This window comes from Phacochoerus africanus, chromosome 1 (genome assembly GCF_016906955.1).
Source record: "Phacochoerus africanus isolate WHEZ1 chromosome 1, ROS_Pafr_v1, whole genome shotgun sequence".
Taxonomy (NCBI): domain Eukaryota; kingdom Metazoa; phylum Chordata; class Mammalia; order Artiodactyla; family Suidae; genus Phacochoerus; species Phacochoerus africanus.
This window is the reverse complement of record NC_062544.1, coordinates 106083470-106097813: the sequence shown is the minus strand read 5'-3', so window position 1 is coordinate 106097813 and position 14344 is coordinate 106083470. Positions and strand designations below refer to the sequence as shown.

Genomic DNA, 14344 nt, shown 5'->3' with positions numbered 1-14344 from the left:
CCTTTTGTCAGTTTGAATGAATGTTGAATTTTGTCAAATGCCTTTTTGTATAAGTTGATATGATCCTGTGATTTTTCTTCTTTAGACTCTTATTATGGACTTTTTGATAAATTGGTTTTCCAGCATGGAACCAGCCTTGCATTCCCATAGTAAACGTCACTTAGTCATGGTGTATTACAGTTTTTCATGTCTTGCTGGATGTGTTTGGGGCCATGTGGCAGGAGGAAAATCAAAGTGGGAAAAACAAGAGAACACAGCAACAGGGCTTTGCCTCTTGGGATCATAGCTCTCAGGTTAGAGAAGAGGCTATCTCTCTGTCAGGGTTTTAGGTCCTGGCCAGAAGTGACTGCTGTCCCCTACTAGCTGCTGCAGGGTTACCTGGAGGCTGGGGCCAGACAAAATGGAAAAAGAGAAACAGAAGACCAAACAATAAAACTAGAGGATTTCCCCTGCTCTGACCCTTAGTGGTCCCCATTCCTGTTCCTTGGAACAGAAATAGAGGGTTTCTCATGGGGCTTCTGATTGTATTTTCTGCCTTTGAGTCCAGGCTGGGCAGTACCGAAAGGGGAAAAATAAAAGGGAAACTTAACTACTGGCTCATTGATAATTTGAGTGCTTGTTTCCTTCTCCAGTCTGTCTGCTGCTATTAATTTTTCAGGGATAACATTTATAGATCTCTTTGTACAATGCCTTGCATGTAGTAAGTGCTCATTTTAGTCATTGAATGAAAAATACTACTTTTCTAACTCCATAGTTTGGCCACATCTCATGTGCAGTTTAAGTATCTTTTCCAACCTTCTGTTCACAGAAAACTATAGAAAACTCAGTGGTAAGCTTGCTTGTGTTGGGTTTCTCTTGTTGAACAGCAAAAACATGGCGTATTCCAGGTCACAAGATGCCAAGGAGCTTCTGCAGAGCCCTCAGGGTGCACAAGCCAAAGGGGATAAGAGTGGTCAGCGACTCAGTCACTCCTTCAGGCTAGGTGAGCTTTCACTTGGGCATGTTCATGCTGCTAAGAAAGCCTTTTTCTGAAAGTTCTTGATTTGTGTTATCTTTCTCTTAATCTCTTTCTGAGCATTATGTCCTATTCATATTCTTGTTTATCAGTATTGTTTTATAATGTTTTATCTTGCTGCCACAGAAAATCCATCAGAGTTGCAGCCTAAGAGTACTGTTGGGGGTCAATTGAATGAGTCCATGTTTCTTCTGAGGTATGTAAAATGACAGAGAGGTAAGGAATCCATGGGAGAGGAAAGCTAAATCTTTTGTAGTATCTATCATCTTGGTGGCAAACTATGTTACACAGAAGTAAAGGACAGGGGTAAAAGCCAAATTCCAGTTTGACCCTCTACTCTCAAAGTTACTGTTGAGTGCTGGCCAATGAAATGTAGTCTTCGCTATGTATTCTTAAAAATTCTTAACCAAACCACCTTATCTTTCCTATTTTTATTTGGATTAAAACTTCCTCATTTTGTACTTCAAATAAAATTGAATTTAAAATTTCTGGCGTTCCCTGGTGGCTCAGTGGATTGAGGATCTGGCTTTGTCATTGCTGTGGCTCAGGTCACTGCTATGGTGTGGCTTTGATCCCTGGCCCAGGAACTACTGTATGCCACAGGCATGGCTCAAAATAAAACAAGACAGAGAGTTCCTCTTGTGGCTCAGTGGGTTAACAACCTGCCTAGTATCCATGAGGAAGCAGGTTCGATCCCTGGCCTCTCTCAGTGGGTTAAGGATCCAGCATTGCTACAAGCTGTGGCTTGGATCCATCATGGTGTGGCTGTGGCATACGCCGGTGGCTGCAGCTCCGATTCAATGCCTACCCTGGTGGAATATGCCTCAGGTGCAACCCTAAAAAGAAAAAAAAAAATCCGACTTTATTTGGATAAAAACCTAAAGAATAGAACAAGTTGTGTTTTTCTTTAAATGTCATTTTATCTGTGAGGCTTAAATGATGTTTGTAATCATTGAAACAATAAAATCAGAATGGTATTTTAAAAGTTATTAAGACCAATGTATTTAAAATTTTAACGGGGTATAAATATTGTGTTTTATTTATAGTTTTAGTCTCATAAAGAAATAGCTTAATTTCACAACAGGTGTTATGGTAAGCTAAAATGTCTTGATTTGTTTAACCTATATTTAAATATGAAGTCTTGGGAGTTCCCATCATGGCTCAGCAGAAACAAATCTGACTAGTATCCATGAGGATGCAGGTTCAATCCCTGGCCTCGCTAAGTGGATTAAGGATCTGGCGTTGCTGTGGCGTAGGCCAGTGGCTACAGCTCAAATCTGACCCCTAACCTGGGAACCTCCATATGCCACGGGTGCAGTCCTAAAAAGACAAATAAATAAATGCAAAGTGTTAAATTTATCTAAATACATCTTAGGTATTTTACATTCAGTTTTTTTAAAAAAACTTAGTACAATCTCTGACATGCTTCATAACCTTAGTACTTGTTGAAGGAATGAATAAAAAGGCAAGAGGAGCAAGAATCTTGATATTTGGGAATTCAAAGGCATTCATTTAAAAAAAGTCTAATGATCTAAGTGAAAGAATTTCTTAAGCTGTGAAAAACTCAAAATCAGAGACCTAGGTATAATGGAGCAGCCCACAGAGTATGGTAGCCTTTGATAAGGATAAGAGTCATAAATAGATTCACATTATAACTTGTTACTTAAGTAGGGACCCAGGTAATTTTCCATTTCAAATATTTCATGAAATAAAATTAAGTATTTTTCATGCTTTGTAGAATATCAGATCCACTTTATTACATAAGTCCTGCCAGACCAGCAGGCATTAAAAAATTAATAAAATCATGGGAATCCTCTGGTGGCCTAGCAGTTGAGGACTTGGTGTTGTCATTGCTGTGGCTTGAGTTTGATCACTGGGCTGAGAACTTCTTCATGTCACGGGCATGGTCAAAATAAATAAATAAATAACAAGGAGTTCCCTGGTGGCTCAGTGGGTTAAGGATCCCAGGTTGTCACTGCTGTGGTGTGGGTTCACTTCCTGGCTCTGGAGCTTCCACATGCCATGGGTATGGCCAAAAATAAATGAATAAAAAAGGTTAAAAAATAATAGTATCATATAAATACGAATTAGAACTGAAACTTATTATGTAATGAGATCATGTAGAATCATCGTGGTCTAGTGTTTTTCATGAGATGTGTTTTTCCCAGAAATACTAAACAGAGGATAAATGTGAGTTGGTGTGCGTTTTTCAGTTCTCGTCCTACTCCAAGAACTAGCACTGCAGTGACATTAAGTCCTGGTGAGGATATGACTCAGAATTCACCACAGAAGACTTCTCCTTTGACCAAGGTGAGCAGAGATAGAATTTTTTTTTTGACATAATATACAGATGCAGGAGAATAATTGCAAGTTAATCTCTGAACTGTGTTTGTAATTGCAAAATTTGCAATTAAGTCATCTTTCTTGATTATCACTGGTTTTTTATTTTAGTAAGTACTCGAGAGAGAGATGCTTCATAGGTGTTCTTGATAACAGCTTTATTGACACACCATGTAATTCACCTGTTCAAAGTATATAATTCAGGGGCTTTTGGCATAGTCAGAGTTATGCAGTCATTGCCACAGTCAATTTTAGAACACTGTCATCATCCCATAAAGAAACCCTGTATCCATTAGTAGTTACTCCTATTTTCTGCCAGTTTCTCTACCCTCTTGTCCTAGGTAGCCACTTTCTGTCCTTAGAAATCTGCCTATGCTGGATTTTTTTTAATAAGTGGGATCATAATAATATGTGATCTTTTGTGACTGGCTTTTTTCATTGAACATAATGTCTTTAAGATTCATCCAAGTTGTAGCATGTATCAGTACTATATTCCTTTTCATTGCCCAATAATATCCTGTTATATTCTGTTTTTCCATTCATCAGTTTGTGGACATTTGTGTTATTTTCCCCTTTTGGCTATTATGAATAATGCTGGTATGAATATTTGGGCACATTTTTGTGTAGGTGTGTGCTTCATGCTGCACCATATGGTAACTGTGTTTAACCTTTTGAAGAACTGCCAAATCGTTTTCCAGAGCAGCTGCACCATTCTTAGTAGTGTGTGAGGGTTTCAATCTTTACACATCCTTAACAAAACTTATTATTGTCTTTTTAAAAATTGTGGTAAAATACACATGTAAAATTTACCATTTTAACCTTTCTGAAGTATATAGTTCAGTGGCATTGAGTACATTCACAATGTTATACAACCATCACCACTACCCATTCCCCACATCCTCCTGGATGGCAAACAATATTTTACTTTCTGCCTCTATGAATTTGCCTAGTAACCTTATATAAGTGGAATTATACATTTTTTATCCTTTTGTGTCTGGCTTATTTTAGTCAGCATAATGTCTTCATGGTCCCTTTATGTTGTATCATGTATCAGAATTTTACCCCTTAATGGCATTCCTGCCGTGGCTCAGCGGGTTAAGACTCTCACTAGTATCCATAAGGATGTGGGTTCAATCCCTGGCCTCGCTCAGTGGGTTAAGGATCTGGTGTTGCCTTGAGCTGTGGTATAGGTCATGATTGCCACATATGAAACTTCCATATGCTGGATGCAGCCCTAAAAAAATAAACCAAAAAGAATTTCATTCCTTTTTAAGACTGAATAAGATTCCATTGTGTGTATGTACTAATTCATTCATCTTTCAGTGGATGCTTGGATTGCTCCTTTGATAAAGGGGAACTTTTTTGGTGGCGTCTCTTCTGCATCTTATTACCTCTGTCTTGCTCTTTTCTAGTCACAGAAACAAAGCCTGAGAATTTTTTAGGATGTAATTTAAGCTTCATATCGAATATTCTGTAAAGCAGAAATAAGATGATTAATTTTTGGTAGATGAAAGATAAAAGCCATGCTGTAATTGAAAGATCAGTTTGCCTCATCATAGCTTAGAACATCAAACTGTAGAAGATCTGTTTTCTAGTACTAACCAGCCTTCATGGTAAACACAAGCAAGTCACTTACTTTCTGAGCCTTGTGTTTTTCATCTCAAAATGGGAACAATGGTATACAAGTTTTAGGATTTTTGTGAGCATCAGGTGAGACAATCTGTGTAAGTGCTTTGAATAGCAGCAGAGGTCCTTTGATAAAGGGGAACTTTTTCGGTGGTGTCTCTTCTGCATCTTATTACCTCTGTCTTGCTCTTTTCTAGTCACAGAAACAAAGTGTAATTTTTGTTTCTGTTTCAGATTACAGGGGCACACCTGAGTCAGCAGGACCTGGAGTCCCAGATGAGAGACCTTATCTACACAGACTCAGATCTGGTCGTCACTCCCATTATAGATAATCCAAAGGTGTGGAAAGACACCCCAGCAACCAGGGGCTGAAATCTGGGTGATGTTTTCATTCCCAATATTCTTTGCCTTATTCTCTTGCCTGGTCTTACTGCTGCCTGCTTTTCTTTCTTTCTTGCCACATGTCTACATTTCTAATCCCCACCTTGTCTGTAACTCTCTTCTTCCTGCATGACTTTCCATTTCCCAGGAGAGGTAAGTTTTCTTCCCCCTCTGTGGCAGCTCTGCCTTCTATAAGTACACTGGCTGGGAAGTGGCTGCTGACTACTACACCTCAGACCTTAGCCTCGCTTCCTCTACTTCTCCGTATCCACTCTGGTGAAGGACTCCAGACGTTTTCCTCACTGATGTGCTGTGAAGGCAGGTGTCAGTGAGCAGGGCTTATCAGTCTGGGGTGGGTGAGTGGGGAGATCGCATAGAGACCACACCTCTCCTAGTCTGTCAGGATTGCAGGTCTATGGTGGGCAGACACAGGGAACTTGGGGGGACATGGTTACAATGCACTTCTAACCCAGTGTGGTTTTGGTTTTTTTTTTCTTTCCTCTTGATTGCTTTCAAACTCCCTGAGGGCAGTGGCCATGTGTTTTGCAACTTCTTATTTCCCTCCTGGATGACATTCTCAATAAATGCTAATTGAAATGGTTCTAGATCCATGATTGACAATGCCGTCATCACTTTCAATTTTTTTTTTTCTTCTTAGGGCCACACCTGCGGCATATGGAGGTTCCCAGACTAGGGCAAGGCCAGGGATCGAACCCCTCATGGTTCCTAGTCAGATTCGTTTCCACTGTGCCACGACAGGAGCTCCCCAGTGTGGCTTTTGTTGCTTCCTGTCTTTGGAATGTAATACTATATTACTTGGGAATGTTGATTGCTTTCCTTAAAAAAAAAATTTCTCAGTTCTCCTGCTTTCTATTGATTTCCAGTCTCTAACACACTCATATTCCACCACCTAGTCTGTATTTTATTGCTTCCTTTTAATAAAAAAATGTCTTTTTATGTATTAATTTATGACTGTTTCTTCTCATCTCATTGGAGAACGTTACTATAGTTTAGAATAAATGGGTTCTTGGATGCATATTTATTTACTCAGTAGACAACATTTAATATAGATCATCCAGCTATTTTTCATAATGGAGCTATTTCTTTTTATGAGTTCAAGATATCTGGCAGAGTAACTGTATACTCTGCCAAATTTAATGTTTAATGATGCGTTTCCCCACTGGAACTTCCAGAATAATTTGACTATACTCTATTACTTTATTTCTTTTTTCTTTTCTTTTTTTTTTTTGTCTTTTTGAGGGCCGCTCCTGCAGCATACAGAGGTTCCCAGGCTAGGGGTCTAATCGGAGCTGTAGACGCTGGCCTACACCAGAGCCACAGCAACTCGGGATCCGAGCCGAGTCTGCAACCTACACCACGTCTCACGGCAACAGTGGATCCTTAATGCACTGAGCAAGGCCAGTGATTGAACCTGCAACCTCGTGGTTCCTAGTCCGATTCGTTTCCATTGTGCCACAACGGGAACTCCTCTTTCTTTTTATAACAACACTTAGTTGTTTCCAACACCAGTTGTTTCCAGTTGTTTCCTTATACTTTTTTTTTTTTTAAGCTTTTTATTCTGAACTAGTTTTAGACTTGTAGAAAACATTCAGCAATAGTAGTAGTCCTGTATACCTTTTGCAAGCATCTCCTAATACTAATATCATACAAGAACAGAGTATGGTTAACCAAACCAGGGAATTAACACTGGTACAAGACTAGTAACTAAACTATTGAACTTACTCAAATTTTATCAGCTGTGCCACCGATGTCCTTTTTCTGTTCCAGGACCCCACATTACATAGGTTTTTATGTCTCCTTAGTGTCCTCCAATTTGTCCTTGTCCTTCATGGTTTTGTGGTAATTTCTTATTCTCTGTTTGTCTTTCGTGACCTTGACACTTTGAAGAGTACCGGACAAATACTGTGTAGACTGTCCCTCAATTGGGGGTTTGTCTAAGCATTTCTCATGATTAGAATGAGGTTATGCTATTTTGGGGAGAACAATACCAGCAAAAATTTTAAAAATGCTCTGCAGAGAGGTTTTGGAGAAGTTAGACATAGATATGATGGTTGAATTTTTAAATTAAAATCTCAAGATGAAGTACTCCAGCTACTCCATACTCACAGATGCAGCTACTACATGTTTTCTTCACTTTGCTTGAGAAAATCGTGTACTTTCCTATTCATGGTGATTACAACTTCCTGGAATGGCATCTTATCTAATTCAACCATCAAGTCCTAACCTTCCTTCCAGACCTCGGCCCACCTTCCCCTCTTCCATAAACCCTGCCCTGACTGAATTCTCTAACTTCTTAGAAAACTTTCTGTGAAGTATTTTGTCTGCAATTATGTTCTGCCTGTTTTGCATTCTAAATTAAATATTTTCTGTTTTTCTGTTGTTTAAGAGATGTTTGTCTTTTCCCAGAGTGTTGGCTCTCAGATGTAAGGTCATGGCTTTTATATCTTTGTATCCCCCTTCGTCCTTGTTAAGTGCCTCACCTTGACAGGTACCCAGTAACCATTTGTTGAATAACTAAATTTCTAACCAAGAGGTAAATTATAAGCCAAGATAGGGGGTTGGCCCTTTTCCCTGAAGTTTTCCTTTATTGCAGATATCAACTGAAATGATTTTATTTTTATATATTAAGTATCTCTGTTTGTGTATTTTAATCTGAAAACATTCTGTTGAATGCCTATTCTTGTTGGTGACATATTTTACAGTGTTTTTTCCTGTCCTCATTGATTTATAATCTGGTATAGGAGATAGAGCAGGAGACTGATAACCCATCTCAAAAGTTTTGTTTGTTTGTTTTTTAACCACAGATAATGAAACAACCACCAATTAAATTTGATCCCAAAATATTGCATCTACCAGCACTTTCAGGTAGGATCACATGGGGCTTATCAAGCACATAGATTTATGGCAGACAAACACAAATATGAAATTTAGTAGCACATGGAATATTTTATTTATGAATAGCTACATTTTTATTTTCTTGCCAACTGGCTGTGTTCTTGAGGCATTGTTCTATAAATTTTAAACAACCTGTAATCTATTTGTACTGGCCTTTGACCTTACTCAGCTGGGTTTGGGCTGCCCGGTACTCTGGTGGGTGGGAAAGTTCCTGTGAAGCTGGGTGAGTTTTCCTGTTGAATGGGTGGGCCCTTCTCCTGCCCCTTGCTTTGTAAAGCCAATTAGATCTCCAACATTTATGGTGCTCTTGTGGGTGCAGAAGGTTGGAAACCACAATGAAGAATTTACTCGAGAGAGTGGGGCAGTTGACCACAGAAAAGATGGCTCATTTTTGTGAGGAGGGTGTAGGATTAGAGATGCTTGAAGGATGATTGTAACATTTCCTTTTCCCTTATGGAAAGTCTTATTTAAGGTGAAGGTAAGAATTACTGTTTTTGTCTTTCTGTCTTTCTAGGGCTGCACCCATGGCACATGGAGGTTCTCAGGCTGGGGGTCGATTCGGAGCTGTAGCTGCTGGCCTGCGTCACAGCTACAGTAATGCAGTATCTGAGCCATGTCTGCGACCTACACCACAGCTCACTGCAACACCAGATCCTTAACCCACTGAGCGAGGCCAGGGATCGAACAGGTGTCCTCATTGATGCTAGTCGGGTTCGTTAATCAACTGCTGGGCCATGACAGAAACTGCAAGAATTTTTTTATACCTTATATTATAATGTATTTTGTTTGATAAGTTGTGTTTGAAGCTGTTAAATTAGATCTGGAAAAACAAATCTTTATCATAGCTAGAGTAGAATCTATGATTTGAAATCACATCAGAGTAAATTCAAAATAAAATATGTTCAGATTAAAATAAACTGTGGCAAGTAGATACACTATTTATGAAAACCAAGAGGATTATGATTTTAAAATAATACTCCTTCCCTTTTCCTCTTTACTTTGAGTTATTTTAGGAGATTATTGTTACAGCTTATTCTGTTTAAATATAGAGATGAGGTGAAACAATGTTAATTTTAAACAGCATCTCATTTCCCAGATTTTGTCTTTTGTTTGTATAGGGATTTGAAGGGGGGACTCCCAGGTGCTTTCAGCTATTATATAAACCTGGCTACATTTACCAGTAACTTCAGTGGAGCCTTTTAACAACTGTAAAATTTTTGGCCTTTTCAGTATTTTAAGGTTAGGTTACTTTATTTATACAAAGGCTATCTTACTTTTTCATAATAAAGTTTTATTTAACTTTGCATTTTGTTATGTTCTTGGTTGCAGCATAATTCTCTTTTAGGTATCTACTTTTGTAGCGACTGGATGCGAGATAGCAGTTCCCAGACTGGGGATTGAACCTGGTCACAGTGGTGAAACCACTGCCCCGAGCCCTAACCACTAGACTACCAGGGAACTTCCTCTACCTTTTTCTTCTTTTTTTTTTTTCTCTCTTTAGGGCTGCACTTTCGGCTTATGGAAGTTCCCAGGCCAGGGGTCGAATTGGAGCTACAGCTGCTGGCCTACACCACAGCCACAGCAACACAGGATGTGAGCTGTGTCTGCGACCTACACCACAGCTCACAGTAATGCCAGATCCTTGACCCACTGATCAAGGCCAGGGATCGAACCCGCATCCTCATGGATACCAGTTGGATTCCTTTCCATTTTGCCACAATGGAAACTACTCCCCCTGCCCCCCTCCCCGCCACTTTTTTAAAATGTAGTTTTCCATTGACATAGTTTAAAACATCTCCATGGGTAGAAAAAGATAAATTAATCTAGAAGAGTAAATAAAAATAGTGACATCTTTGGAATCTGTTGGGTTTCGACAGTGTAAATTACTATTTTCTGTGTCTTCATCTTAGCTACTGAAATTCAGTATTCCGTTTTATTTTTCTTGTAATGTTTTCAGCAGTCCTTTTTCACATGATACCCACTTCTACTATTTCCTTTCTTCTTCAGTGGAGAAGTTGGTATTTCTAAAAGACCAAGACTGGAATGACTTTTTGCAACAAGTGTGCTCACAGATCGACTCCACTGAGAAGAGCACAGGAGCCTCCCGAGCCAAGCTGAACCTCCTTTGCTATTTGTGTGTGGTGGCGGGTCACAGGGAAGTGGCCACCAGGCTCCTGCATTCTCCTCTGGTGGGTAGTTTAGTTGCGAAGTCAAGATAACATTGTCAATCAACTATACTTTAATAAAACAAAGACTCCTTTTTTACGTCCTTGCATCACATCTTCTGCATGTAACTTTTGTATTTCTTTTTTTTTCTTTTTTTTCTTTTAAATCTTTTTGTCTTTTTAGGGCCACACCTACATCAGCATATGAGGTTCTCAGGCTAGGGGTCTTATCGGAGCGGCAGCCACTGGCCTGTGCCACAGCCACAGCAGCATGGGATCCGAGCTGTGTCTGGGACCTACAGTACACCACAGCTCACGGCAACGCCGGATCCTTAACCCACTGAGCCAGGCCAGGGATTGAACCTGCAACCTCATGGTTCCTAGTCAGATTCATTTCTGCTGTGTCATGATGGAAACTGTGTAACTTTTGTATTTCGATGGAGATTAAAACAAGCGCTGAAATACTAATTTGATTTAGTTACAGTGAAAAAAGTGAGATATCAAGGTTGTAGGTTTGTCAAAATTATTCTCTGTTAAACGCTTAGATCTCAATGCACTTGAGTTAACAGTGATTGTGAACTTCTCCTTCTGTAACACTCATCTTGCATTTTATGTTCACTTGTAATAACTATAAAGATATTTTTCATGTCTGACATTCTAAGACATTTTTTCATCAGCTGCTGGAGTGAGCCGCCCACGTGGAATAGGGGTTCTTCTACTGGGTCTTTCTGTTGGTGAACTCTTAAGGTTTTTGATGTGACACTGAAGGGAGCACTGAGTCTCTAAACCTTTTTTTTCCCCCTTTTCCCCTGGTAATATTATTTCTTGGACTGTCTTGGTTCATTGATGAAAGCATGGGAATTTAACAGCTTTCGAAGTCATTCTTGGAAAGGAGTTACAGTGATCTGGGGCATTTTACTCTGTGGGCCTTCATTTGGAAACTGGCTTGAAAAATGTTTTCTTCATTTGCCTTATTTGGTACTTGGTGCATGTGTTTGTGGGGTGAGGGGTGGGGAATATAATTGAGTTGGAGAAACTGAAAGTACTAGTTTTATTTTATATATTCAACACTTCTGCATCTTTGTAAGTAGTTATTTCAGGATTTGCATTTCATTTGTACACAGGTTTGATTTGTTAACTTAGTCATCACTTTCTGTGTCATTTCAAGAATGAAATACATTTTAATTTTTTATTCTAGTTCCAGTTGCTAATACAGAATTTGCGAACAGCTCCAAACTGGGATATGTAAGTAACATTTATATTAATTATCCTTATTAAGTAGTTAAAACACATGTATTTGCTAGAAGCACATAGTCCTAAGTACTTATCACAAAATTTTCTAAAGTAATCATTATTCTGAATCGTAGGCAATTTCTATAGGCATCCAATTGTAAATTTAAAAAGATTACATAATAGTTCTTATCCTAATATTTTAAATAAAATCTAGGATTGTATAAACTACATCTGAAAACTTTTTTTTTTGGCCACCCTGAGGCACACGAAGTTCCAGGCCAGGGATCAGATAGATCCAGCCACAGTTGTGACCTATGCTGCAACTATGGCAATGCCAGATCCTTTAACCCACTGTGGTGGGACAGGGATTGAACCTGTGTCCCAGTGCTACAGTGACATTGCTGATCCCATTGTGCCACAGTGGGACCTCTGAAAATTTTATTTCTTAATTTTTATTAAAAATTTTTTTTGGAGTATAGTTGGCATAAACTATATACATATACATGTATACATTCTTTTCCCCCATATTAGGTATTACAGACTATTGAGTAGATTTTCCTGTGCTCTGTAGTAGATCCTTGTTCATTATCTATTTTATATACTGTAGTGTGTATATGTTTTTCCTTTCTTCCTAGTTTATATCTCCCCATCACCATTTCCCCTATGGTAACCCTAAGTTTTATTTTTGAAGTCTGTGAGTTTGTTTTTGTTTTCTAAATTAGTTCTTTTGTATCATTTTATTAGATTCCATATATAAGTGATATCATATTTGTCTTTCTCTTTCTGACTTACTTTACTTAGCATGAGAGTCTTCAGTGCCATTCATGTGGCTGCAAATGGCATTATTTCATTCTTTTCCATGGCTGAGTGGTATTCCATTGTGTATATGTATGAGGTCTTCTTTATCCATTCCTCTGCTGATGGACATTTAGGTTGCTTCCATGTCTTGGCTCTTGTAAATAGTGCTGCATTGAACATTGAGGTGCGTGTATCTTTCGAATTATGATTTTTTTTTGGATATATGTCCAGGAATGGGATTGCTGGATCATATGTATATTGTTTTCAAAGGAACCTCGGTACCGTTCTCCATAGTGGTTGCACCGATTTACATTCTTACATTCCCACCAATAGTGTAGAAGGATTCCCTTGAAAATTTTTTTAATGGTTACTCTTTTTTTCTCTTCTTACAGCCGCACTTGTGGTATATGGAAGTTCCCAGGCAAGGGTTAAATTGGAGCTGCAGCTACGCCACAGCCACAGTAACATTGGATCTGAGCTACATCTGTGACCTATGCGTAGCTTACAGCAACACCACATCCTAAATCCACTGAACCAGGGGTCGAACCTACTTCCTCACAGAGACAATGTTGGGCCTTTAACCTGCTGAACTGTTGTGAGCTCCGTAATGGTTATTCTTTTGAATGTTCTTTATCAAATACTTTACACTTATCCCTCTATCTTAATTTAGTTATGCTTCCTAAGGAGTTTTCCCTTGTCACTTTCTTTCCTTAAGATGATTTAAAACATCTAATGAGGGAGTTCTGGTCGTGGCTCAATGGTTAGCGAACCCGACTAGCATCTGTGAGGACGTGGGTTCAATCCCTGGCCACGCTCAGTGGGTTAAGGATCCAGTGTTGCGGTGAGCTGTGGTGTAGGTTGCAGACTTGGCTCGAATCTGGTGTTGCTGTGGCTGTGGTGCAGGCTGGCAGCTACAGCTCCACTTGGACCCCTAGCCTGGGAACCTCCATATGCCGCAGGTACGGCCCTAAAAGACAAACAAAACAAAATAAAACAAAAAACTAACGAGATTACAATATATAAATTCCTGATGGAAGGATGTGTACTTACTATGGCGGCAGCATGCATGCTGAAAAGCACGGCCGATAAAATGTTTGTAGGCTCTGGGCTCTGGTTGCCAATAAATCGTGATAAGATGATTGATTGCCTCTTTCTGAGTCTCTGCTTCCTGGGAAATCTTTGTGGGATAATGAAAGTGCTTTGGATTCAGTTGTCAATCAACTATACGTTAATAAAACAAAAGACTCCTTTTTTACATCCTTGCATCACATCTTCTGCACGTAACTTTTGTATTTCTTTTTTTTTTTTTGTCTTTTTGTCTTTTTAGGGCCACACCTGCATCAGTATATGGAGGTTCCCAGGCTAGTGGATGTGGATCACAGATCTGCCCCCTGGGCAAATTATTATAACTGTGGAGTCAGTTTCCTCATCTTTAAAATGGGGATAGTGTACGTAATTCATAGATTGGTAACAATTTATTTATTTATTCATTAAAGTATGGTTGATTTATAATGTGCCAATTTTTGCTGTACAGCAGAGTGATTCAGTTATGTGTGTGTGTGTGTGTGTGTGTATGAACATTCTTTTTCTCTTACTATCTTCCGTCATGGTCTACCCCAAGAGACTGGATATAGTTCCCTGTGCTGTACAGTAGGATCGCATTGTATCCCTTCTAAATGTAATAGTTTGCATCTGTTAACCCCAAACTCCCAGTCCATCCCACTCCCTCTCCCTCCCCCCTTGGCAACTTTGTAGCAACATGGATACAATTTGAGATTCTCATACTGAGTGAAATAAAGTCAGCAAGAGAAAGACAAATACTGTATGATATCACTTATATATGGAATCTAAGATATGGCACAAATAAACA

The 14344-nt window shown here is 39.1% G+C and overlaps 1 protein-coding gene across 3 annotated transcripts in view; it reads left to right on the top strand.

Annotated features, from left to right (window-relative positions):
- ULK4 (unc-51 like kinase 4) overlaps positions 1-14344 on the top strand; it is a 521416-nt gene that overhangs the window by 32059 nt on the left and 475013 nt on the right. For 2 of the 3 annotated variants that reach the window (XM_047770657.1, XM_047770675.1), the window contains 7 exons: positions 867-982; positions 1142-1211; positions 3229-3325; positions 5216-5320; positions 8188-8248; positions 10286-10467; positions 11642-11688. In XM_047770657.1, coding sequence (XP_047626613.1) covers positions 867-982; positions 1142-1211; positions 3229-3325; positions 5216-5320; positions 8188-8248; positions 10286-10467; positions 11642-11688 — 678 coding nt within the window. The remainder of the gene's footprint in view (positions 1-866; positions 983-1141; positions 1212-3228; positions 3326-5215; positions 5321-8187; positions 8249-10285; positions 10468-11641; positions 11689-14344) is intronic. The other variant, XM_047770666.1, reaches the window with a different exon arrangement.